The 27220-nt window shown below is 38.1% G+C and overlaps 1 protein-coding gene across 2 annotated transcripts; it reads right to left on the reverse strand.

The window, feature by feature from the left end:
* Window positions 1–22136: 22136 nt before the first annotated feature.
* Window positions 22137–25171, reverse strand: LOC137743838 ((-)-alpha-pinene synthase). Of its 2 annotated transcripts, none has more exons than XM_068483771.2 (7): window positions 24986–25171; window positions 24066–24342; window positions 23596–23968; window positions 23265–23483; window positions 23031–23169; window positions 22695–22943; window positions 22137–22609 (listed from the first exon to the last, which is right to left on the reverse strand). In XM_068483771.2, the coding sequence occupies exons 1-7, from the start codon at window positions 25124–25126 to the stop codon at window positions 22316–22318; spliced, it is 1692 nt and encodes a 563-aa protein (XP_068339872.2). In that variant the 5' UTR covers window positions 25127–25171; the 3' UTR covers window positions 22137–22315. The 2 variants fall into 2 exon arrangements, with proteins under 2 accessions (XP_068339872.2, XP_088535132.1); XM_088679006.1 differs by having other exon boundaries at window positions 24902–25129.
* Between the last annotated feature and the right edge of the window lie 2049 nt (window positions 25172–27220).

Consider the following 27220-nt stretch of genomic DNA (forward strand, 5'->3'; position numbering starts at 1 on the left):
ATCCCTTGGCTGCGTTCGAACAACTACGTGCCAATCTTTTTCAATTGTGTCCTCGACGTAAAATGCTTGTGATGCTAATATGAAAGGATCATCTTTAAATCCTAATCGATTGAAGTTCACCATAGTAAATCCATATTGATCAGTCTTCATTCCTTGTGGACTTTCACTATTAACCCATTCGCACTTAAATAACATCACAGCTCGACCCCTATCTCCCAGCTCAACATGACCACAATATTTAACCTCAAACATATCTACAACTCTGCCATAACAATTCACTTGCCCAATTGCACCAGGAACATTTGCAGGTACAAAGACACCACAATTTTGATTCTTATGCTTATCATCCACAGATTTTATACGAAATCTGAACCTATGAACAATGTGACTTTTATACTCACAACTCTGCTAGGATAATTAGCTAGCCAATGCAAGTCTTGAGATATCAACGTGTCATTAGGATGACATCTTGAATTCTTCTATAATAAGAATGAAGATAAAAGTTGACACAATAACTATAAACATGTTATAATTAAAATATTAAAATGTAAATAAATAATGCGATTGTTGTATCAACTCACACGTTGCTTAAACCATTCTGGAAATTCTTTCTTGCTTAGCTCCTTGATTTGTCGCATAGTTAATCTTTCTCGATGATGTTTAGTTTTCAAGAATTCCTCATGTTGCCTGGGCATTTATGTCCAAATTTAGATAATTAATTTTTCAAAGTTAAGAAAACCAATAAAACATTAAGACGTATGATTAAACGTTCTTACCTTCTAAATGGCTTAACTTCATCACAATTATTTAGAATGTATCTATGGCTTAACTTCATCACAATTATTTAGAACATTTAGATCAAGCTCCACATTTTCTCCTGAACCCATATAACATCATTTGGAGTCAAAAATTGATAACCCACCAGACACTCCACGTCCAATACCATCTTCATTTCGCCCTTTATGGGTGCAACGAGACTTGACATCTCTAAGATACATGGAACAAAAGGACAAACACTTATCCGCCAAATATGCTTCAGTAATAGAACTTTTAGGACGACCCTTATTACGAACATAGCGCTTCAACGTTTGCAAATACCTACAATTATAAACGAAACACAAATTATTATAATTATAAATTAAAGTTATGACTACAATTGTAAAAAATTTATAAAAATTTATTAATTACCGTTCAATTGGATACACCCATCTATGTTGAACATGCCTTGGAAGATGCACCATTATATCAAAAAATGCAGGAGGGAATATTTTTTCAAGTTGACACAATGTCAAGGAAATTCTTGAATTCAGTTGCTTGAATCCTTTCTCAGACTCCTTCTTACTACATAATTGTCTGAAAATTGCACTTAACTCTAATAATACCATAGTAACAGCTTTAGGCAAAATCGGGCGTATTGCAAGCAGGAGTAACTGCTGCATTAAAACATGACAATCGTGACTTTTCAACCCATGTATTTTTCGTTCATTCACATGCACACATCGCAATAAATTTGATGAATATCCATCGGGGACTCGAATAGTAGACAACACTTTGCAAAACGTAGTTTTTTCTTTTCATTTCAACGTGAACAATGCTGGAGGTAGAAATGTTTTATTTCCTTCTCTACGTGGGTGTTGACTACGTCTTATGTTCAAGACTTCAGGATCTGCACGTGCAACCAATCCATCTTTAGACTTTTCTATATCTAGCAATGTTCCCACCACACTGTCACATATATTCTTTTCGATATGCATAACATCAAGATTGTGTCTATTCAACACATGCTTCTAATAAGATAGTTCATAAAAAATAGATTTCTTCTTCCATTGACTGTTACTACTTGTACTGCTCGAAGTTCTTTTTCTGCGTTGTCCAACTGAAGCATCTTTCTTTGGTTTTCCGAAAGTAAATCTCAATGTAGAAAGTTCTTCGAGACATTGTAAACCAGTCCACTACCTTGGTGCACTACGATGCTCTCGATGACCATTAAAAGTTGTGGTTTGCCTTCGAAACCTATGATTATCTTCAAGAAAGCGTCGATGCCCCATATAACAAATCTTACGACTCGCGGGCAAGTAAATAGATTCTTTATCATGCATGCAATGTGGACAGGCTTTATAGCCATGTGTACTCCATCCTGACAACATTCCATAAGCCGGAAAATCACTTATAGTCCATAAGACGGTAGCCTTCATCATAAAACTTTGGTTGGAATACGCATCATAAGTGGGAGTGCCCACCTCCCACAACTCATTCAACTCGTCAATCAGTGGATGCATGTATACATCAATCTCTTTACCAGAACTGCGCGGTCCAGGTATTAATAGAGACAACAACAAATTTGGTTACTTCATACACATCCAAGGCGACCAATTGTAAACAGAAAGAACCACAGGCCATGTGCTATGGTCATTCCTCATTTTCCCAAAAGGATTAAATCCATCACTGGCCAACCTTAATCGGACATTTCAAATTTTTGACGCAAAATCCGGATATAAATTATCCAAATGCTTCCATGCTGGAGAATCTGAAGGATGCCTCATAAACTCATCCTTAAGACATTCAGTTGCATGCCACCTCATATGTTCAGCTGTATGCTTCGACATAAAAAATTGTTGCAATCATGGTTTTAAAGGAAAATACCACATAACCTTAGCTGGAATCTTTTTTCTCGAGCTACCATCTGCATTGGTAATTTTATATCTAGATTCACCACAAACTGAGCACACGGTGAAATCTGAATTATCTTTCCAATAGATCATGCAATCATTGGGGCATGCATCAATTTTCACATACATCAGACCCAAGTCATTTATAAGTTTTTTTGCCTTGTAACAAGATTCAGGCAAACAATCATCTTCAGGCAACATTCTTTTAATTAACTCCAGTAAAGTGGTGAAGATCTCGTCTGGCATTCCCACTAAACATTTGATCTGATACAATATTACAACTGCTTCCAATTTCTTAAACTCCTTACAACCTAGCCACAAATCTTCATCTGCTTCTTCAAGCAACCTAAAAAAAAGTATCCCCCTCTTCTGGACGCCGTCCCCTAATAGGGGGTGTAGTAGACAGCCTAACACCTTCTTCTGTTAATGGTTGGACAAATACATCATTAAGAAAATCATGCATGCCAATCACCTCATCTCCTGTTTCTTCTTCTCCAATTGCCACATTTTGCTCTTGAATGTTTTGCTCGCCATGATGTCGCCACAAAACATTTTTATAATCTTTATCCATATCATACAATATGAGATGTTCAACAATAGTGTTCCTAACAAAAGAATATCGATTACAATATCTTTTGCAAGGACATCTAAACTTATCAGGACCAACACCATTTGCAACTGCTTGATCCAAAAACAAATTAATTCCAACTCTATACGCTTCAAAATTTCGGGTATCGTCAACCAACTATTGTCCATGCTTTACCACCTTACGAGGGAAAAATATTACGTTGACACTAAGATGCCTACAATCTTTCAATCCCTATCATGTAGGCATAACTATTAGAATTTTCAATTTCTATCTTTCAACCCTCGAACTTTATCACGATTGCAATCTTTTAATTTTCAACACCTATTATAGTAAAAGCAAATTAAAATAACAACAAAAAGTTATCAAAATTATGCTCATCTAATCCATTCTAATAAATAACAACAAAAAATTAACAAAGTTATCAAAATAACAACAAAAACAAATTAAAATAACAATTAGAGTGCAAAACAAATTAATTTAACATAATATATTCTTATATTACTAAATATTATAAGTTTATGCTATATTTAATATTGTTAATTTAACATAAATACTTATAAATATTATTCATTTCCATTTTCTCATAACAATTCAAGTGACAAAATTAATTAATTGGACTAAATATTTATTAATTTAACAAAAATAGCAAAAATTTATCTAAGTACTTAAATTAGAATTTTTAAATAAATAAACTTGTGCATTATACAATTTAAAAATTAAAGAATTTAGTGATAGAAACCTGAATTATGGAAGAATTCCGTTGTCGATCAATTCTTTATGTACTCAACTAGCTCAAATAAATTCCCTACAAAAATAAATTGTAAATAAAAATTAAAAATAAGTGGAGAAAATAAAAATATTAGAAGCAAGAAAAACTTATTGTTGTGAAGAAGATACAAATGAAGTTGGAAGAACAAGTAAGAAAGGTGCAAAAGAGAGAACATGGGGAGGGTTTGTAAATTGGAAGAAGGAATAAGTAAAATGCAAGATAGGATTTCAAAATATTTCAAAAACACGGGGGATGGTATATAAAGATGATCAATCTGTTGCTTACAATCGACATCGGATTTCAAAATATTTTAAAAAAGTAAAATCTATGTTGCTCAGAACCGACGCAAGCTTTAAAATACTTAAAAACAATATTTAGTGTCGGATATAAGCGACACTTATAATTTATGTCGCTTAAAAGTGACACTATTTTGTTTAAAGCGACGCCAGTATTTAAAATTTTTAAAATATATGTCGGTTATAAGCGACATTAAATGTTTACGTCGGTTTTAAGTGACGTATACATTTTATGATGCTTATAAGCGACAGTAAATCCGACTTCATGTTCAATTAGTGTCGCAACTGTCTTATTTGCCACTACATTATATTAAATCGACACCACCCACTGACACTATAAGTCTCTTTTGGAGTAGTGTGATGATAAACTGATTTGGTTTTGCAGACCATAATTTTTAAGCAACAAAATTAAGTTGGAAATTAAATTGAGGTATGAATGCTTCCACTTATTCAGGTTATTCAATTGATATTTTCCTTAACCTAAGAATAGTCCTTGCTTCCATACCAACTGAAACTCACGAAAACTACAAGCCTATTTCAATGGTAGAGTTCATTGAGAGGTATTGGAAGTAGTAGACTACCTCTACTTTGTTGCAAGGATCAATGGCTTCATCTTCATAACCATGTGTTCCGTATTCTACGGATAAGTTTGATATAATTAGTCATTCTCGATTTTATATTGATTTGATTTATTCATGATCCTAATGTTTTGTTGTTGTGATTTCAGAATCTGTACAATTTGTTGGGAATCTCGCTCCACCGTTGAAGAGCAGGATAGATAGTGCCATAATAATTGATTATGTTTTTGGAGTTATATCTAATTATCTCTCCATATAAAGAGTTAGAATTGGGGGGACCCCATTTTAGACACACTTTGAGACACATTTTCATGACCTGCGTATTTACTCTTGGTGGACAATGAGAATGGGAGATCCGGTAAGTGTTCCTTATTTTTTTTTTTCCATAAATGAGATTTTCTAATTTTTAACATTTTAACATTTATTTTATTTTATTTTATTTTATCCACGTGGCACAAATATGTGAGGTCCACGACTTCCAAATAGGCAAATAATGGAGGAAATAACAGAAATTGAGATGGACGCATGAAATTGCAATGAAATAGTAAGTTTGTGTATGACATTGCAATGTTTTAAATGTGATGTATGAGTTTCCAGTTGTACCCAAACTTGAGGTTATAGAATGCAATTACCAGATAAATTATTACAAATAGTTCGAGTCCTGAAGACTCTAAACAAATCATCAAATAAATGAGTTCCAATCCATTCAGGTGGATTCTCAAAATAATGATACTCAAGATTCATTTTATAACTTTAATTGGCAAGGCCATCCGTCACAACGTTCTTTTCCCAGTAGATATTTGAATTCCACTAACAATGGTCAAATAGTTGAAGCTTGCTCTCTCCATTCACAATCACGGTCATGCACCATCCGTTTACATCGGGGGAGGTCTCGCAGCTTTGAAAGCTGAAATGGCATACATATTGTGCCTTCCAAAATAGCAAAACAGAAGCAAAAATGGAGGATGGTCATGGATGAAAGAAGAAGCCCATTTGCCTGAGGCTTTTGGAGGTTCTTTTCAGCGGCGCAAAAAACTTGAAGGAGACAAGAATATGGCTCTCAGTAACAGCTATGGATGCAAATTTCTTCTTCCTTGATCTTAGATAAAATTGCACCTATAAAACAAATAACACCCTTGGTAAAGGCTAAGAGTCTCACGCGCCCACGATGAATTTTGGGGAGGGGGTGGGGAGGGGGGCTTTGGCCGAAGAACCTCCAATGCCAAAGTTAGAATTTTGAGAGAAACGTATTTGAAGAATTTTTGAGTGTTTAGCAAGAGTCAATACCTAGGGTTTTAGAGGAAATGAGGTCCAATATAGTGCATGGCCGGTCCCTTTGAGAGAGAAGGTGACCGGCCTTTTGTGTGTATTGGTGTAATTGGTGGTTTAATTGGCCATTAATAGATTAATTAGGTAATAGATCCATTAATTAGCCAATTAACATAATTTAAAAGAAATGTTTTGGGGGTTACCTTGTGGAGAGGATTTAATGAGGATGGATGAAATAGGTTTAAAAATAAATACCTATTTGGGCACTTTTGACTTGATTGGGGGATGTTTATCCACTGCTCGCGCGCAGGAATCTCGGTGCTTCTCAAGGGTAATTTTGTCTTTTTTGCCCAAAAATCCACGTGTCACCTCTTGATTATTTTTGGATCCACAAATTTCCCCCACACTTGTTGGGCTACTCCTAGGAAAGGGCTGTAGGTGTAAAGATCTTCTTGCTTTAGGAAACATAGGATTGTTTCCTATTTTGATGTTGATTCCCTTTTTAATAGGAAAAAAGACTTCCTCCGCTGCTCATGAGGGTCCGCCTACTGTCAAGAGGCCTGTGATTGACATGATTTCTTCCACTGGGAAGAAAAGTGAGGCTGCTAGATCTGAGCCTGTGGCGCCTAGTATGTCGAGAATGGCTAATTCTATTGCTGATACTATTGCTTAGTGTAGAGGTCTTGTCATGTCTTCAGTGTTGAAGTCTATGCTAAGACGTCTGTTGGTAGCTAAGTCCGGTTCTCCTTCTAAAAGGCTTACTATTATAAAGAGCAATAAGGTGGAATCTTCTACTAATGTGGCACTAAGGCCCATTCCCTCTGCTACTGAGACTAATTCGCATACTGGGAAGGAGGAGGCTGATCGCGTGAGTAACTGTGAGAAATCTACTAAGCCTGCTTCTGGGGAGGCTGCTGAGATCTGTGTGCTCTTGAAACCAGATTTGCTTGAAACATAGACGCTTGTGCCAAGTTTGTTGATGGCGTTAGAAAGGTTTGTTTGCCTAAGTTCATTTGTGAAGCATATGACCCAATATAGAAGAATTGCTCTGCTTGCTATGATGTAGATATAGCAAGGCTGCCAAGGAGGTGGCGAAGATTATGGCAGCTGAAACTTATTCCTCGGCCGAAGGGATCAAGAGGTTAGATTATGAGCTCGTTTTTTTGAAGGGGTCTAATATTTATGCCCCCACTTCTCTGCAGCTTGAGGCCGCTTGCCAAGAGATCATTGACTTAAAGACTAAGCTTGATGCGTTCCAAGTTAAGTATAAAAGTGTAGAGAAAGAGATTGGATGTTACATACCTCATATTCAAGATCTTGAGTTTACAGTTTTTGAGCTTTGTTTCGCTGCTTATGCAAAGGATGAAGAGTTATTGCTGCTTATAATCAAGTGATCCACTTCAAGAGAATCATCAATAGGCTTGAACCCCAAGTGTTGGAACTTCAAGGTATACTGAAAATCAACAAAAGTCTGAAGAAGGAAGTGGATGAGTTGCAAGACTTCCGTGAAGGGTGAAAATGATGGGCTCGAGGTTTCGAGACCTTCTCTATTTCTCCAGAAGATAAGCTTGCTTTTACTTTTGAGGCTTTCATTGGTGAAGTAGTTGGAAAAGTTGGTGCCCATGCTGGGGTAGCCAGAGGTGAAGTGCTGGATGATGTTCTTGCTAAGAGCATAGCGGCTGTTGAAGGTGTGGCAACCGAGTAGTCGTGGGATGTCCAAGCTGCTGAAGTGTAGTCTTCTAGGTAGCCTTTAGGATTGCCTTTGTTTTTCCTTGTAGATCTTGTTTTGCTTGAACTCCTTCAGCCTTTACTAGTTATTTATAAACATATTTCCTTTTCCTTTCTTCATATTCGCTTCTTTTGTTCATGCCTTAACCTTTAGACTTTATAGACCAGTAGCAGGCGTGCTACTTTTCTAAAAGCAGATAGGCCCGCGTAACCTATGCAGCTGTATGTGTTGGTGTAGAATTTTGCAAAGGTGTTAGCCATAGGGTTAGCAACCGGATGTCTTACTTACAAAAACAGACAAGTTTGTGTAACCACTAGGCTATTAACCTTGTCTTTCTCCAATTCCGTAGGTTGCGTAGCAAGTATCACAACACTTTAGGACTTGGTGTAGGTTTTTCCATGCTTGGCAGAAGTGAAGCTTATTGACTATGTAGCATGTCGACAGTGGATACAGCTTCGTATATGCATGCTAGCTTATTTAACCTTTCACAAGAATATGCGGTTGTATAAGTCTAGCGTGGTTTTACTGCTCGAAGGGCAAGTCGTAGGCAATCTTTCGAAAACTGTAGGCTACCTTAGTGCACTCGGTAGCAGCTTTAGGGTTCTAAGGCAGCCGTCTATAGGGCGTACTGTGCAATATGCCCTCTTCGTCTCTCGGGCTCGGTTCCTTGCGGATTGGGCTAAGAGACCCAAATTCCTTCAGTTAGCTAAGCCTTGAAAAAGATCATTGTGTTTACTTCTAGGAATCCTAGCACAAGCCATCGTGCATCTAGTTATACTAAGGCAGCCAGGCTCATCCATATCTGGATATTCGGAGTGTAGAGTTTATCCTTCCATCTTGGAGAGCTGACCCATATGGGTGTCGGGGAATTGGTTTACCTTATCGTACTGAAGAGCAATTAGTTTACCCTCTTGCACTTGAGAGCATGGTTGGTCTCTTGGGGGCGTAATTCTTACAATAAGTCCCTAAGAAGGGTGCGATCTTCTTTTGAAGTGCAAGAGTGATCAGTTGTTGTAAGCATGTAGCCGAGCCAAGTTATGATTACTTTTGAATTCCTCATTGAAAAAAGAGTGAAACGAATGAGAACTTAGTTGTAAGGTAGAAACTGCATAACAACTGGATAATCTTAGGCTTATGAGGTGGTGCCCGTTAAGCTGCTTGAGTCTTCAAGCTTTGATGTAGTGGGAGGTCACACATGGTACTTCCTCAGATTGTGGGCGTTCCACTATTTTTTGATCTTTTTGTCGTTTCTTGGTAACGGGGGTGTAATTACTCTTACCGCCTACTCTGTTTGTACTGACCTTCCCAGATCAGATCTATCTTTTTGGAGCCTTCTTTGCGTGCAGTGATGAAGGCTTTTTCTTAAGACTAGATTTTCAAGCTGGAACTGTTGGATCTTGGCCCTTTTGTTGTAGCTACAGAGGAGCTGCTATTGGCAGGCTATGATGCGAGTGATGGTCCGCTCACGCATCTCCTCTGCCAGATTTAAGCTTGTGACCATCTCTTTACTATTCTGCTCAATACTTGGTAGTAGAGTGATGATACTTGGCTTAATGACATTGGGATGAATGACTGCTTTTGAGCCAAATGCTAAAGAGAAAAGAATCTCACCGGTTGCTCGTTTTTTGGTGGTGCGTTATGCCTATAGACATCCGGAAAGGTCGTCTAACCATTTTCCTTTCTTGTTGGAGAAGGATTTCTTGAGGCAGTGGAGGATCATCTTGTTTGATGCTTTGGCTCGCCTATTGCCTTGAGGATATCTCGGCGTGGACATGTGCTGCTTGATGTCATACTTTTGGAAGAACTTCGCCACATCTTTGCCCACGAATTGCGGGTCATTGTCTGTGACAATAGATTGAGGGATGCCAAATTGGCAAATGATGTTCCTTCATATGAAATGCTCTATATCCGTCTGAGTTGTGGTCATCTTGGGCTCTGTTTTTACCAATTTGGTAAAGTAATCGGCTGTCATGATCATCATGCCTTTGCCCTCAGTAGTAGGCTGTATAGGTCCTACCAGGTCGATTACCTACTACATGAATAGCCAAGGATTCGTCTGCAGGTGTAGCTCGTTGGCAGGAAGTGATGGTATTGGCTTGTAGCGTTAGCAACGGTCACACTTTTGTACTAACGCCTTAACATCTTGGTGCATAGTAGGCCAGCAGTAGCCTGCGTTAAAAGCCTTTAGTGCTAAGGATCGACCTTCGAAGTGATTTCCACAAATGCCTTCATGGATTGAGCTTAGAACCTTCAAGTTATCAGGAGGTGCTAGGCAGCGGAGATATAGTCTAGTGTAGGATTTTCGGATGAGAATGCCATTCCACATGAAGTAGCATGCTGCCTTGATTTGGATCTTCCTAGACTCAAATCTTTTCGTGGAGAATGTGTCATTGACCAAGTAATCTACAATGAAATCTTGTCAGTTTGGAGTTGTATTAACCTGTGGCACCTCAGCTGCTGGCTTTGCCTCTATGCTTAGCTCGTCTAGATACTCCACCGGAATAAAGCATTTGAGTTGGTGGTCAGGGCGGAGCCTAGGCCGGTTAGTAAGTCCACGTGAGTGTTGTCTGCCTATGGAATTTGATTGAGGGTGTAAGTCTGAAACACCTCAAGTAGTCTAAATAGTGATTAACAGGGAATCAGAATGAATTGCAAGCTTTTTCACCGCCAAGTCTTTTGCTATTCGGAGGCCTGCTAGTAGGGTCTCATACTCTGCTTCGTTGTTTGATGCTTTGAAGCCTAGAATGATCGCCTGTTCGGGTATTGAATCGTCTAGGGTGATAAGGATTATGCCTACTTTCGAACCTTTGTAATTGGATGCGCCATTGACATACAAATGCCAGAAGTCTCCATCAGGTGGAGTGGGCGCGGCTAAGGCGTGCTTAGTTCCTTTGGGGCGTCGTTGGGCCTCTCTGTTGAGTTGTGAATGCGTGGTAGGGAGTCGTGGAGTTGGGACCATGTTACACATAGCAGAAGATACTCAACTGCCGGTATTGGACCACTCTCGAGCTAAATTATAGAGCAAGGGTAGGCTAGGGCCGTGTGACGAGCAACATGAGATGGTGCTCAACTGCTGGTACATGTTGCCCCTATGTAGAATTTTTTGGTGCTACGAAGACAAAACTTGCTTTCGAGTGTGTCATTCTAATGTTCATTTGCCCTTGGCATGTTTTTTGGGCAGAATTGTTGCGTTTGTCAGAAAACTTTGCATCTACCAGGATCTACACCTTTATTGTCACGCATCTGGATTGGGCAGAATAGTGCGTCATGAGGATGACTGCCTACGTTTGAAGGTAAAACTTGAGCTTCCGGGTTGTAACAACTATCACCATAGTTAGCTTTCAAAATTCTGATAGCATCGATGAAAGCTTTTGAACTGTGGAATACACATAGTTGGGCCCCCAAATCTTCTCGTATGATGGTAGAGCTTATTGTTTCTTTAAATACAATCAAACATGCCAATAAGTCCTTAATTGCTTCCAGTTTGGATAGTAGGGAAGTGATGTCGAGTACTTCTTCAAGCCCTTGAATGTGCATCAGCAAACCTTTTCCCAAAATGCATGCTTCTCTGCCAGAGCGAAAGAGTCTGCCAGAGTTAGATCTTCTTTCATGATCAATTTTCCGAATAGCAGCTGGAAGTCTTTTTTGGAAGACTGCTCTAGCTATCGAGTCATTGCATCAGACTATCCTTGCCTTCTTTGCTTTGAACCTCTTTATATAGTTATGAAACAACTCTTTTGGGTTCTTCTTGACATTGGACAAATGGTCAGATTTCTTTTTTATCGGGCGATATGATCAATATTCTTTGGTGAAGACCAATGAAAGTTCATCGAAACTCTGGATAGATTATGGCGGCAGGGTGTAGAACATATCTTACACCTCGTTTTGTAGAGTGGTGGCGAATATCTTGCATATGAAATCATTGTTGTTTCGATAGAGGATCATTGGGCTTTAGTAGTGGTTTAAGTGTCTCTCCGGGTATTCATCCTCTTTGAAAGATATGGAATGTGGCATGCTGAACTCGCATAGAGGCTTTGCCTGCTTGATTTCATCCATGAAGGGTGACCTGTTTATGTTGGTCGTGTTCCATCATAGTGCCTCGTCGGTGACTTCGTTGTGTTGGAAATTACGCAATCGCTTAGTCAAGAGTCTCTCTACTTCTTCTTGAATTTGCCTTTATTGGGGGTAGCGGAGCTCTCGGCTACCCCTAGTTGTAACTTACTAGTCTAGGCTGCCAATTGAACTTAAGCCGGATTGAGTGACTGCTTCTCTCCGTCCGTCGTGCAGCCTACTTCGATATAAAGTGGATGATGTTCCTTGAAGGCTTAGCTGTGAATAAACACTTCGTCTGGAAGGTTACTTATGTTGACTATCGAGAGTGCATTCTCATCCGCGTTCTAAGACATGAGTATACGCTATCTAAGGGGCCCAATTGGGAATGCAAACTGCCCGAACGCTCAATTCGTGGTTGGTCAAATGGCTGCTTGCTGGGACGTTGCTGGATAGGTTTTTTGTCTGCCTTTATCCTACTTCAGGACACCTTGTCTTGGGCACATTACATCTCGGTGCACTGCATGAGCTGGTTCACCAAGGTCATCTGCTGTGCGAGGGCGCTCGTCAACTCTGTTAGTTGTCGAGACAAGTGTTGTTCTCCATTTGGGTTGGAATAGCTTAGAATGAATACGTCTCCTTTAGCAGTGGAAATGTGGTAGACTCTGGGCACAAGATTTGAGTTGGGAAATGTCAAATCAGCAGAAAAATATGGTGAAAATGCTCCTAGTTCAATCGTTGATTCAGAAATTTAGAGCAGGTACGGTTGAACTAATCTTGGATCGATTTGGGTTGCTTGGAAGGCCACAGGAGCAGATTGGGCCGCGGGAGCAGGCTGTGCCACAAGAGTAGACTGGGCCATGAAAGTAGGTTGTTCGGTGAAAGCAGGCTGGGCCACTAGAGCAGGCTAGGCCACGAGAATAGGCTACTCGGTAGAAGCAGGTTGGGCCACGGGAGTGGGTTGTTCAGTGGCAGCAAGCTGGGCCACGGGAGTGGGTTGCTTAGTGTGTGGCGCACGTGGGTACGAGGCTAGGGCTCAGCTTGGCAACGCTTTGGGCTCTTGTTGGGTGTGGAGTGACATGGCTTGGGCTATGGCTTTGGTGTCGTGGGCCTTGGATGGCATGGCTCGGGCCGTGGTGTGACACCATAGACCTCGTCGCAAGTAACTACCATGGTGGTGGAAACTCGTGGTAGTGGTGCCGCTCCACTTATTGTCACATTTAGCCTCGTGGATCACCACGGTCCCATCTCTTGAATATTGGAATTTTCACTTGTTGAATTTTCTAAATTTCTTGTCATTGTACTTCTCTTTTATGTTTTATCAAAGAATTTTTGCAAATAAAAAAATAATAAAAATGTATGAAAAACCTACAAATGGACAAGAAAATAGAAAAACCTTGGATGCGAGAGTCTTCCACAAGTGTTAGACTCAACTCTCAATGAAAGCACCAATTTGTGGATGCAAATTTCTTCCTCCTTAATCTTGGACAAAATTGCACTTACAAAACAAATAACTCCTTTGGTCAAGGCCAAAAGCCTCACACGCCCACAATGAATGTGGAGGGGGGCTTTGGTCAAAGAACCTCCGATGCCAAAGTTAAAATTTTGAGAGAAAAGTGTTTGCGGAATTTTTGGGTGTTTAGCAAGAGTCAAGACCTAGGTTTTTAGAGGAAATGACGTTGAATTGGTGAGAAGGTGACCGGCCTTTTGTGTATTTTTTGGATGTAATTGGTGGTTTAATTGGCCATTAAGAGATTAATTAGGTAATAAATCCATTAATTAACCAATTAACATAATTTAAAAAGAAATGTTTTGGGGGTTACCTTGTGGAGAGGATTCGATGAGGACGAATGAAATAGGTTTAATAATAAATACCTATTTGGGCACTTTTGATTTGATTGTGGGGTGTTTGTCCACTGCTCACGCGTATGAATTCTGATGCTCCTCAAGGATAATTTTGTCTTTTTATTCCCAAAAATCCACTCTCTTTCTCTCTCCCCCCCCCCCTCGAATTAAGGGTTTTTTTTTGGGTTGGGAAATTGGGGTTCTTGGCTTTGAAATCTTGGGTTTATTTTGCCCTTTTTGTAATTTTGAGTTCCAATTACAATTGGATTTATTAGGTGTAGGAATCTGGTTTGATTGACAAGAATATGACTCTGAAGAACAACAACGATCATTGGGCATTTCTGGTACAAAATTTCATCCTTTGAACTTGTACTCTTTCTCACTCCTCGAATTAAGGGTTTTTTTTTGGGGCTGGGAATTTGGGGTTCTTGGCTTTGAAATCTCATGTTTAATTTGCCTTTTTTTTGTAATTTTGAGTTCTAGTTGAAATTGGATTTATTGGGTGTAGGAATCTGGTTTGATTAACAAGAATACGGCAATTTTTCGTATTTCAATGTTGCAATCTTTATTTGTGTTCGTGTTTACCCTTGTACTTCTTTTTCTTAGCCTACATATTCTTAGCAACCAAACATATCTTGATCAAACCTGAAGGTGCATTTTCTCCATTTTGTCTTTGTAATTCATGCTGTTATATAAGCATGCAGAGTTTTAGTAATACAATGGAATTATTAGGTTCCACCAATGCTCTTCAAGCTAGTTGAAGGCTGCATATTTAAATTTTGCTGAGGACGGTAAGTAGGACCATCTTCGCCATAACTTCCGTCTTTTGTCTCTAAGGCAAGAGGCAAAGACTTTGTAAGCAAGAACCGGAGAGGGGAAAACCAAGACTTTACATTCCGCATCCCATTAGAAGCGAACACAGTAATCAAACCTGATGGTTCATTTTGTTCTTCTGAATCGATTGCTGAAATCATTTCAGAATTGATTGCGTTCAGTTCTCTGTTTACAATTGGGAATAGGAAAAGGATTTAGAGCTTTACATCTTTACAGAACCCCATTACTACATTAGGATTAACTTGCAATCTCTTTTATTTCATGCAATTTCTCTGGACCTTTAATTTGCTTGTTTACAACCATGGTTCTAAAAGACGCTAGGCGCTAGTCGGACGGTAAGCTGGGACCTAGCGCCTAGGGGGGCTAGGTGGATTTAGATAATTTTTTTTATATATTATTTATTTTATCTACATAATTTGATGGTCTAAGAAAAAAATAACATTATCCAAAAAATTCATATAACATACACACACACACACACACATATATATATATATATATATATATATTATATGTATATATATATTATATGTATAAATCTCAAACTTTTGACAACTTTTGAAAAGACAAAAAGTAGTGGGTGGTTTCATAATTCAAAACCATGTGCCACTTCACCTCTTTCACATTCCCAAAGGTGGAGTCCCAAATCATCACACATTTTTTACCCCTTGAGAATTGAAAAACCCTTTGTATTACACCTTTACATTTCTTCTTCTTCCTTAGCCCTTTCAGAGCCATTCTAGAGCTTCAAACTAAATCAATGGATCTGCAGCTCATGCCACTTCAGATAAAATGTCAAATGCCTTATCTTTCTCTCATTTACTTACAAACGACAAGTTGCAAAAGATCGTCGAGGCTTTGCTGCTACGTACTACATTAAAAGTTTCAGATTTGTTGGGAGAGTTGCACCAAGTTTGTGATTTGCAGTTCCCTAGACTGCCACCTAGACCACCTAGCAAGAGCCTAGGCGGCCACCTAAATCCTCCCCACCTCAAGTAATCGTTTTGGCCTAAATCACGTCGGGGCTCCGCCGCCCAACGCCTAGGGCGATTTTTAGAGCACTATTTACATATTTCTTTGCTGATTGATACAAGAAGAACACAATTGATGTGGATTTCACATTAGAAGCCAACTCAACGTATGTGAGTTCTACTATACTCAGAAACAAATATCGTCACATTCCCACACATTTTTACTTTAATTTTCAAAAATGGTTTATAATTCAGAAAGTATATGTGATCATCAATTTCTAATTCTTCTTTTTTTGGATACATTGCTTGTAGTGATGATGACTATTTTTACCGAAGCCATCTATAAGTACCTTTGACCCTTTGATTATGAGGCATTCTCTATTTTGATTATGATACATAACATGTTTTATTTAGAATCATTTTTTCACATTTTTCTGAGAAATAAACAGGGGTCTAGAATTGCTTCTTGAGCAAGTTTAAAATTAATGTACTAGTATATTACGTAGCTAGCTGTAATTTATTAGTTATAGTTATTTTAGATAGCTATGTGTAATACCACTCTTTCAATAGTTCTTAGCACTAAGTTTGATACATTTGAAGAGACAAAAGCCCTTATATCCTTCTCTTTATTACCCTTGCATCATTTTCTTCCCAAAGTTTCTTCTATTCCTCTCAGATCTTTCTCTTTGTTACTTCCTACCCATTCATTTGCCATGGACGTTGTAGACTCTAGGTCCTTGATGCTTATTAGGGCAGGTCTTAAACCTAATGTGCCTGTTTTCAACAAGTCATTATACAACCTCCAATGCCTTCACCCATAAACAACAAGGGTGATTTTGAGGTGTTCGCAGAGTTGCATCACGATGTGTTAGGGGGCTCCCTCCTCAGGCTAGAGGCGTGTGGGGTGAATGTGTTCATTGACCCATATAAAGGCAAGAAGGTGACCCGACTGGATGTCTGTATCCACCCGTGGTATTTAAGCCTGGGTCTCAAACTCCCCATGTTCGGCTTTGTCAAAGAAGTACTAGCCCACTATCAGCTTGCCCCTATTAATCTTACCCCTACTGCTTATAGGGTCATGTACGCTTTCAAGCGCTTAAACATGATTTATGAAGCTTGGTTGGGCCTTCTTGAGCTCCGAGCCTTATATCTGTTAAAGCGCATCAACGTAAGTTCGAGCTACTTTTTCCAGAGTCGTCATGTCGAATGATGGAATCGGACTTGGATTACGAATTGGCCTAACCTTACGACTGTGACGTACTTCAAGTCATAGGGAATTGGGAGGGTGACATTACAGGCCGTCGCATACCCGTGATACCTGATCCTCTATTTTCGATCATGCTCACTCCGTCAGAGTTGTAAGGGCGCACCTAATTGATTATGCCTTCACTGTCATTCCTAACATTCATAGGGATTGGTCTCATCCAGATTAGGATTTTCACAACAGAATGAATGATGTTACTAAGCAGTGTCTTGAAGAGATGGTGATTGAAAGAGTTGGTGATTATTTGGACGTGAAGAAGCTGAACAGAGCTATCAAAGTTCCTAGAGATGACTAGACGGATTCAAGAGCGGCGAGGAGGAAAACTGCCACCTTTTCTCGAAAAGAATGCATGTCATCCTAGGAAAAGGCTCAGGAGTAAGTTGTTGATTTATGCAAATTTGGTGGCGCTGCAGAAGGTGGAGCAAAGTCAATGGCAGAGCTACTGGCAATTGAATCTAGACCTACATTGGCGGTTAAAGAAGAAGAAGCGGACTCGGAGGATTAAGTACCTCTAAGAAGGAAGCGATTTCGCAAGGCCAGCGAAGTGACCGCCGCGAAGTTCATGAAAAGAAAGACAGAGTTAGTTGAGACCGATAATGTTGAGAATGTGTAGGTCACCGATGTTGGTAATGTTGACGCACCTGCTGATGGGGGGACGAATCCCCGTAGAGTCGATGTTGAAGTTTACTGGTAGAGTGAAGCTGAAGGCCACAGGAGTTTAATTCACCAAAGTAGATTTTCAGGCTCTGATCACCCGTATCACCGAAATGGCATCTCAAGGGGTAAAAGCCAGTGGTATTGATAGAGTGGGCACTAAAGAGTCCATGATATAGAGGCTGCCAGAAGATGGGTTATCTTTTTCTTAAAAAGCAGTTCATCTCCCTTCGCCCGCTCTAGAGGATGGTCGCCATCGATGTAATGTTGCCTCATGTTTCTAGATTAAGAATTATGTATTCATTATCTTCATCCGCCTTGGACTCAAGCATACAATTGTCCTGAGGTTCGAGATCAAAGTCGAATTCCTTAATGTTCCTCAACAGACCCCCAGATTTTGATTGCTATGCAATGTTAATGGCTGGAGTGGGCAACTCTACCTGATTGAGCTTAAGGACAAAGTTAAAGCTCGAAACAACATAGGAGCGAGCGCTTAACTGGTCATCCTCAATCTCTTTTACCCCAGTCAGAGTAGGATACTAAATCACTTGATAGTAAGTGGAAGGGACTGCCTTTATAAGATGCATTTAGTTTCACCCTAAGATCACGTTATGAGGCGAATGCGTGTCTAGAACATGAAAGTTGATCATAGGATTGGAAGGGTTGGCATCAATCAACAATTTGAGTCCCTAGAATGACAGATATCCCTTCAAAATGCCATTATAATCAACTGAGTTTCTTGATGTCACCGAGTAACCCCATTTGCTCCACGGTGTCTTTGAAAAGTAGATTGACTTCGGCTCTGCCATCGACTGGGATACGACTGACCTTCGTGTGGGCTATCTGTAGAGTGATAATGAGTGTGTCGTCGTGCAGAGTGCAAATCGCTCCGTGTCTCAATCTAAGAACATGATTATGTTGTTATCACTAGGGAGATCTTTATTAACAGAGGCCACTATCTTCAGTTTCTTGCAGGCAATCTTCTGCTTTTTTTGTGAGGCCCTCAGGTACTTTTGGGGGTAAATGCAGTTGATATGAAACGTTGGCCTCTACACATGCCTTTTGTCTCCGTCATTTTTATTCTTCGGAGTCGATCTTCTAGTGTCATCTCGTTTACCTTCCTTTTCTTTCTCGACTACAAACTCCCAACAATGGCTATGATCATAAATCCTTAATGAGCTCTTTGAGGTTTATGCAATTTCTTGTTGTGTGACTGTAGGTTTTCTTGTTGTGAGGAGTGCATCTTGTTGATAATTGTATTCTCACTAAGATTTGCAGTATCCCTATTCATTTACAACAGAATGAAGACAAATTGATTTGGGGCCCTTTTGCTAATGGTAAGTTTTTAGTTAAGACAACTACTTGGTTGCAAATGGATAACCATGCCTTGTCTTCTGTGCAAAATCTTCTCAATATTCTCTAGAAATGAACTTTTCCCCCTAAAATTAAAATATTCGGGTGGTGTCTCATTAAAGGTAAGCTTTAAACTAAAGCACGACTGAGTAGGTTTATTAATAACATTGATACGAGTTATCCGTTTTGTAAAAATAACAAAGAGGGTATAGTGTAATTTTGCTAGGCAAGTGTGGAATTTGGCTAATGTTGATTTGCTGAGAGATGCTCTAACTAGTAACAATGTGGTGGATTGGTTGACTGCCCTTCTTCATAAAGATGGGAGGGAGCTAAGTACTTTTGGTAATGCATTAATAATTTGTTGGAAAATCTGGAATGATAGAAATGGTATTATTTTCAGAAGCGAGAATCCTATTTGTAACGAACTTACATTAGGGCAATGTCAGTTGTGAATGAGTTCTTAAAGGAAAATGTCAGTTTTAGTGTTCGAGTAGGAACCATGAGTTTAATGACATTATTAAAAGGTGCAAGCCGTCTCATCCCTTTGTTAAAATCAATTTTGATGGGTCGGTCATTAACTCAGTTGCAGCTGGAGGTTTTGTGGTTAGGAATGTGCTTAGGAACCTTTTAATTATGGGTGCTTTAAATTTGGGCCATAATACCATTAATGTGGATGAGGCCTTAGCTCTCCAGGAAGCTATCTATTAGGCATAGAGGAAGAATTTCTCCCATTTCATCGTCGAGGGCGACTCAAAGCTGATCATTGATGCTGTTCAAGGGAAGTGCGAGATGCCTTGGAACTTGAGATCCATCCTTAAGGATGTTTAGTGGTGTGCCAGCACTTTTCAGGAAGTTAGGTGATGTCATATCTTTAGGGAAGCTAACTTTGTGGCCGATGTTTTAGCTTCTATTGGTATCAAGTCCATTTATCCTTATATTTAGGATGCCTGTATTCTGGTCAAAACTTCAAATGCTTTGTTGTTTGATGCTTTCGGAATTGGTTATACTAGAGGTTCTTCTCTTTAATGAATTTCTTTTTCTAGCCAAAAAAAAAAAAAAAAAAAAAAAGTAACAATCCATCATATTACCAAAAATCTAAAACCATTTATTAAAACTATAAAACCTTTCATTAAAACATCAAACATGATCATAGTATTGCTTACCTAGAAATATAGACATATAAAATCAAGGAAAACAAAGAGAGAATGATGGAAATACCGGTCGCTTTGGATCACAGAGACGATAGGATAATTTGAAGGCGAAAGAAGCTTGGATGTCAAGGTGTCCCGGGCTTCAAAACTCTCCCTCCCCTAGTTTATTGTAATAATTTTGAACCACTCCCATCCCTTATAGACATGTAAATTTTGGTGAAAATAAATGTTCACCAACACATTAAATTTTGACAAGCTGGGCTTATATGGCATGCACCATGTGACTCACAAATCGTACACATGGCATGTGACTCATCAAAACTAGATGAGTCCTGAAGACGGACACGTGTCAACATTTGGTGGAAATGAATTATTTGTTTTTAAATTAAAATTAAACTAATTAATTAATTTAAATTCAAATCAAATATTAATTGATGAAATTAAATCTCGAACCAAGGCACAAATCAAATCTTAGTTCTTTTGTAGACAAACTTAGAGAGTCTATAAATACAAGGCTCCAGAAAACTCCTTACATTCTTTATCAAACTCGTGAAAAATCATCAAGCACCACTACACATGCCAATTCTTCCATTGCCACAAGGCAAACCCTTACAACATTCGTTCATCTGAGATCAAGTCATCGTGACCCTTGGACCAACAATTCCCTACACACATTTTATATTCCAGAGACCAAATCAGGGGATTCAAATTTGTAACAGAGATTGTAAACCCTAAACATTTACATTAATACAAATATAATTTTGTACACATGTTCTTGTCTCATTTGTCATAGGAAATTCGTGTTTACAAATTTGACACACTCGGTGGGACAATCTCTACCTCTCATAGCTTTCTCCATTCAAAAAATCCAAACACACTTCGAAATCAATGGCTACCAAGAAGGGTCAAGCTACTCTCATAACCAAGCGAATGAGCATTAGCACTTCTGCTACAAGCAGAGAATCCATTGGTGTCATAACTCAGAGAAAGTCAAAGGTGGTGCCCATGCTTCAACACGCCACTTCCAAGTTGGTGACACTAAAGAAGCAAAGGGAATGCCAGAGGCGCAAACCCGTCATCAACCTAGCCTTGTTAGGGGCACTAAAGCATACTATAGCAACACAAAAGAAGATGTCCTAAAGCAATGAGTGGCATTCTTTGACTTCAAATGATTTAAATGAGCATTCCTTGTCACCAATTTTGGATAAAGCCTCAAGCGCAAGATTGTACCGTAGATCATCAAGTAGCGACAGTCGCATAAAAACTTTGTTGACACCCTTGATGTATGTAAAGAGTTTCATCATTTGGTTGCACAAGTTATGACCACCAGTGCCACCTCAATCAAAGAACAACTCACATAGATGAACGAGGCGATAGCAAAGCTGACCAGGACTGTCAATGAGAATGACATGCAAATCACTATGCTTATGAGCAGGTTGGAGTTGCAGACCCTAACCCAAAGAAGAATAAGCATGACGAGGAATCTGGCGAGGAGGAGGTGCTTTGTGTCGACAACGCTGGGGGGAAACAAAACCCAGAGTTCGAAGCCATGTTAATGGGCTCTCTTTTTATCCAACAACTTCAGAACATGATCGCAAACACCATCAGAGCATAGAATGAAGGTGCTTCGCAAGGTACACTGATGTATTCCAAGCCATACACCAAACGAATTGATAGCTTGCGGATGTTGACTAGCTTCCAACGTACTATGTTCATGCAATTTGAAAGGGAAGGCAATCCAAAGTAACACACAGCTCATTTCGTCCAAAACTTGCAACAACGCTTTAGACGGAGGGAGACTACCTCTTGAAGCAATTTGTTCAAAGCATAGTGAATAATGCTCCTTTAATGAAATTTTCAAATGCCAACTATACTCCTACATGTTTTACAACATTACAATCTTTACCCCTACATTATTCTCTTTAGTGAATCGCATTAAATACCTTATCATTTTTAGTCATTTAACATATTCACAACAGTTTTGTATAAAAAATTACCAAACACTCAAACATTGTTTTTTTTTTTTTTTTTTTTTTTTTTTTTTTTTTTTTTTGTGAAAAGAACTTTTACAATAAAAGTTTACCAAATACTCAACAACTTTATTTTACAACACTGTTTATTCTCATAGCACAACAGAAGTAGTTTTTTTTTTAAAACACAGCAATACCAAACTAGCCATAAGACTATACTCTTAGAATCACCTTATTTAAGTCATATCTCTAAAAGGCTCCCAAAGATAAGTACCAAAGTCATCCTACTCAACAACACAATATTCTAACAACAACGAAACCACATCATAGTGGCACTGGATCGATACAAATTGAAGCAACACTATCTTTCGTCACCTTCCCCACATGTGTGAATCCATCTTCCTGTTTGTAAAGAAGATCAGTTACTCTTGTTAAATTGAGAACGCGCATAAGAACAGGCATTGGCACAGAAGTTGGTCTAAAGAACTCCACGTTTATATCCTTCCACAAATTCGTAATTTGCTTCTGAAAAACATCAACTGTCTCTTGCTCTGACACCCCATATTGCTTCATGTAGCAATCAACACTAGAAGCAGCATGCCCTCTCTCTTTCTCAAACTGCAAAAGTTAAATCCAAAATTAATGTCTTAGGATCTTGCTGTGTTGAAATAATCACACAAGAAGTTGATAAAATTATACATACGTTTGTCGAAACAATGTCATCCATGAGCCTAAAAATGGTATTTGCAGCTCTAACAATTTTGGGGTCAGTGAACAACCACTCAAATGCTTCCTTTGTCACAACATCTCCCATGCCAAGTAAAGATATGGTTGTAAGACAGGTGTAACTAATCGAAACTGTTGCAACGCGCATATACTCCTCCATACTTGGAACTCGTCCCTTGTGCAACCATCGGGCCTCATTAAAATAAGATCGAGCTTGATCTTTCATCTGACGAACCAAGGCTATATACGTTAATTTACCAGTTAGAAAAAAAGTTCAAAAGGAAAGTTCTGCATATGTTTATGTACTACGTACAGCTTGTATTGCATATGGAACTCGGTATGATCTTCCTTCCTTCGCCATCTCTGCCTCAATATCATTGTAGAGATTTAAAAGTGCATGATAAAATGTTTGCATATATTCCGGGAGTTCATCAATGCAATTGACATCCCACCTGAAGCGCTAGCATAATCATCATCGTAATCATTGGAATAAAGTAGCAGTTTTTAATTATTTTTAACAAATAGTTATTATTTAAATATCTCAAACCTGTCAATCGCTTCAGTAAAGACTACGAGCTCTTCAAATGTACCAAATGCGTCGTAGATATCATCCAATATTGTCAGCAAGACACTTACTTTTGTCATAATTTTTCTCCCAACAGAGTACTGGGGTTCAAAATACACTCCGACGATCCAAAAGTACAACTCTACCATCCTATCTCTTGCAAATGGCAGCTTCCTTTCAAAGTCTAGTGCTCTCCACCACCTAGACATATTACTTGCCTATTAATTACTTCGAATTCGAAAGTTATATATATATATATATATATATATATATTTGGTGCCATCTTGCAAACTAATAAGATCATCTTAATTACCTAGTAATCTCTCGGAGCTCCTTTTTGTGCAAAAGCTGAACAAGATTGAAGTCTAACTTTGCAAGTTTCAGAAGAGAGACATTATGTGAAGCTTCTTCTTGGTAGATTGAAATGTAACGTCGCGCAGATAATCTCTCTAGACTTTTTCGCAGGGGTCTCTCTAGGGCTTGAGTTATTTGTGTAGCGAGTGGATTGCTTACGCAGGTTGCTGCTGACTCAAGGTGAGTGGTGGTGAATACAAGAGCCTCTTCTAATATGTCTTCTCCATGCACCCTCAGATGTGTTGCTTCGTAAAAGCTTAGCATACCAGACACGTCATCAATCAAGCTTTCCTTGAAGCTACTACTTTGATCCTTGAAATTGGTGAATATGGCTGCATGATTTTCAGAAAATAGGGACACAAGAATTAAGAAAGTTTTAATAGTAACTCAAAATCAAATAATCAATTAAGTTAATTTGTTTACACCTACCACATGAAACATTATACCCGTGTTGTCTTAGCAGCCGGAAAGCAAGAGCAACAGTGTATAGATCAACATCATCGTTGCCATGGTCACCATCAAATGTAGCATGCATACGTTCAAGTGCTTTCTCGATTTCTCTTTCAAAATGGTATGCCACGCCAAGGCGCTGGATTGCATCAATCAACTTTAGCTGAAGTGAAAAATCAGTTGCACTGGTTATCAATAGTTCCCTCACAATTTTTTCGAGTTCATCAACCTGTTGTTGACTGTGAGCTTGTGTAATCTGCAACAACAAATTATTTACGTGAGTAAAAAATGTCAGAAAACGTTTTGAGAAAATTAAAGTCACGTGCAAAATTAGCTATAAGGCAAATTTGAACTACATTATTGTTAAGCCATTGTAAGACTAAGACCTGGTTTGGTACTGAGGTGATTCTGAAAAAAACTGGTATAAAAAAAAGCTGGAAGCTGTTTTTGTGTTTGGTAAACATTCAGCTTCAGCTTTTTTTCACAGTTTTGGGTGAAAAAAAGCCAAAAACAAGAAGCTGCAAAACTTAGCTTTGAAAAATCGGCTTTTTTTCACATCTGTTTTGCATAAAAGTTTACCAAACACTATAATATTGTTTTTTTTTTTTTTCAAAAGAACTTTTACAAAAAAGTTTACCAAACACTCTGCTGCTTTATTTCACAGCCGCTTATTCTCACAGCACAGCAGAATCAGCTTTTTTTCATTTTTTCAAAGCACAGCAATACCAAACCAGAGTCATCTCCTCTCCCTTAATGTAGATACTATCATTTATTAGAAAAAATAACTAAAGTTTCCACCAAATTAGAAAACTCACAAACGAAGATTTTCTAAAAAGGAAAAGAAAAACAGCTGTGGTGTTGTAGAAAGAAAATGTTCATGCTTGCATAATATGTATTACAATGTCTTGGGAATCATCATAATTTATGAACTGATCTCCCCAAATGCTTGGGTGAAAATTTGCCGTCCGACGAGCAACTTCAGGCTTGGGATTTTGTGATTGAGCTTCTGCTGAACCTTGGATTAATGCCATGTCTTCCATGCTTTCCTGTTGGAAAATTTTAGTCAATTTGAAGAACAATGCGTGGACGATCACGTCTATATATAGGCAAGCAAATGTAGAATTTGATAACACTCAGATTCATAAATCATGTGAAAAATCTGTAAAGTATGCAATGATTTGAATGTCAGCGAACGGCAATGCTCCCTTCCACGTTTTATGAGTGGGAGCCCTTTATTCAGGGGTCACATAATTGCTGGGACGTTTAGTAGTTTGTCCTTTTCCACTTTATAGCATTATTTCAATTAAGCTTGGCAATTTCTAGCACGATCCATTAATCCGATACAAAGCAACACGAAATTAACAAGTTATCCAGTGACCAAGTAACGAATCAAGTCGTTATCAGATAACTGGATAAACACTTGTTAAGATAACGGATTGGTCCGGCTATACACGTGCGTAACCCTATACACTATAAGCAAAATACTAATTTAATAATAATTTTATATCCTTAAAAATACTATAACAATTATATATATATAAATAAATATAAAATCACACATATATATATAATTATATATATTAAATTAAATTTAGAAAATTTGGAAAAAGAGGTAATGCATTTTTATATGCTATAGTACTATTGTTTTGTTTCTTTTCATAATTATTTTGATAAACTTCACATAATTTGAATGATTTATAATGTTTAGTTTTTCTATACTTAATTTATGCGGAAGAGAGTTCTCATGTTGACAATCTTACTGAAAACATCATCAACATAACTTTTGAAGGTTGATCAAGCCAAAGTTCCAATACAATTTCCCCATGATGATCGATGAAAATTGAAGGATTTTGGAAAATGAATAACATGCAAACTTTGAGTTTCATTGGCAAGATTTTAATTTCTAAGAAAGTCTTCACAACCTTGAAAAGAAAAACTCATTCATTTTGCATATCCTTGCACATTTGATATTTTGTAGTAAACTAGTAGTGTATTGGTGCTTTTTTATTAGTCTTTTATTTTGGAGTGTAGATGTAGTACTTAACGGCAAATATGTTTTTATGTTTTAAAGTAATATTTATGTGACAATGTGGTATGTGCAAATTTAAGGAAAAAAATATTTTTTTAATGGGTCGGGTCATTTTACCTGTTGGGCAAAGTGACCCAACCTGTTAAGGACTCGTTAAGATAATAGGTGTTACACGAAAAAGACACGAAACACAGCAAACATGACCTATTTGCCAAGCCTAATTTCAATGTCGATGTTTCTGGCATGTGAGGAAGATGTATGAAATATGAGAACACCTTGTATGGAACGAGGTTAATTGTTAAGTGACGTTCTTGACAAAAGTTGCAGTTTTATCATCAAATAATGAAATATATGTAGAGTAACACAATTACTTATTAGTACATGTAAAATTTCTTCTTTTACAGATGTGTGATTCATAACCTCAATAGTTTCTGTTCATAATACCATGTAGCAGAAAATTCTATTCCAATCCTTGAAAAATATTATTATTTTTTTTAATAAAACCTTGTATAATATTAAAAGCTTACTCTAGTCGTTGGCATTTAATTGTAATTTTCAAATTAGTTGTAATAATTATTGAATTTTTGTGTGTAGGTTGTATGTTAATTATGTAACGCTCCCTAACCTTTTAGTATCATTCCAAGGTGATCCTAACCTTTTCAAACATTGCAAATATGTATCCAATTTTTTGAAAACTCATTTCCATTAAGTGCTAGTTAAATTGAACGGGAAAAAAAATTAACTGGAACTTAAACAAATATGACACTTTCAATAGGTTGGTGGGTGAGTAATGGGGGGCGTCAATACTTCAGTGCAGTGCATTCTTGCACAATTGATCTTCCAACTACATATTCTCATATGGTAAAGTTGGATAAATACATGCCTACTATCATTGAAGAATGACATATTTCACCTGTTGCGAATATTCATCGTATGAATTCAATGATTGGAACTATTCAATTTCTTAATTTAAAGATCATTTTTACAAAAAATTATTCAATTTAGAGATCGTCTATACATCCAAATGTATAGAACAAACTAATAGTTTGAGTACTGAGTACCAACTAATATATTCACGATGAACCATCTGTTAAACCAATGGTAG

The sequence above is a fragment of the Pyrus communis genome, chromosome 11 (genome assembly GCF_041283825.1).
Source record: "Pyrus communis isolate YQ-2024b chromosome 11, ASM4128382v1, whole genome shotgun sequence".
Lineage (NCBI taxonomy): Eukaryota > Viridiplantae > Streptophyta > Magnoliopsida > Rosales > Rosaceae > Pyrus > Pyrus communis.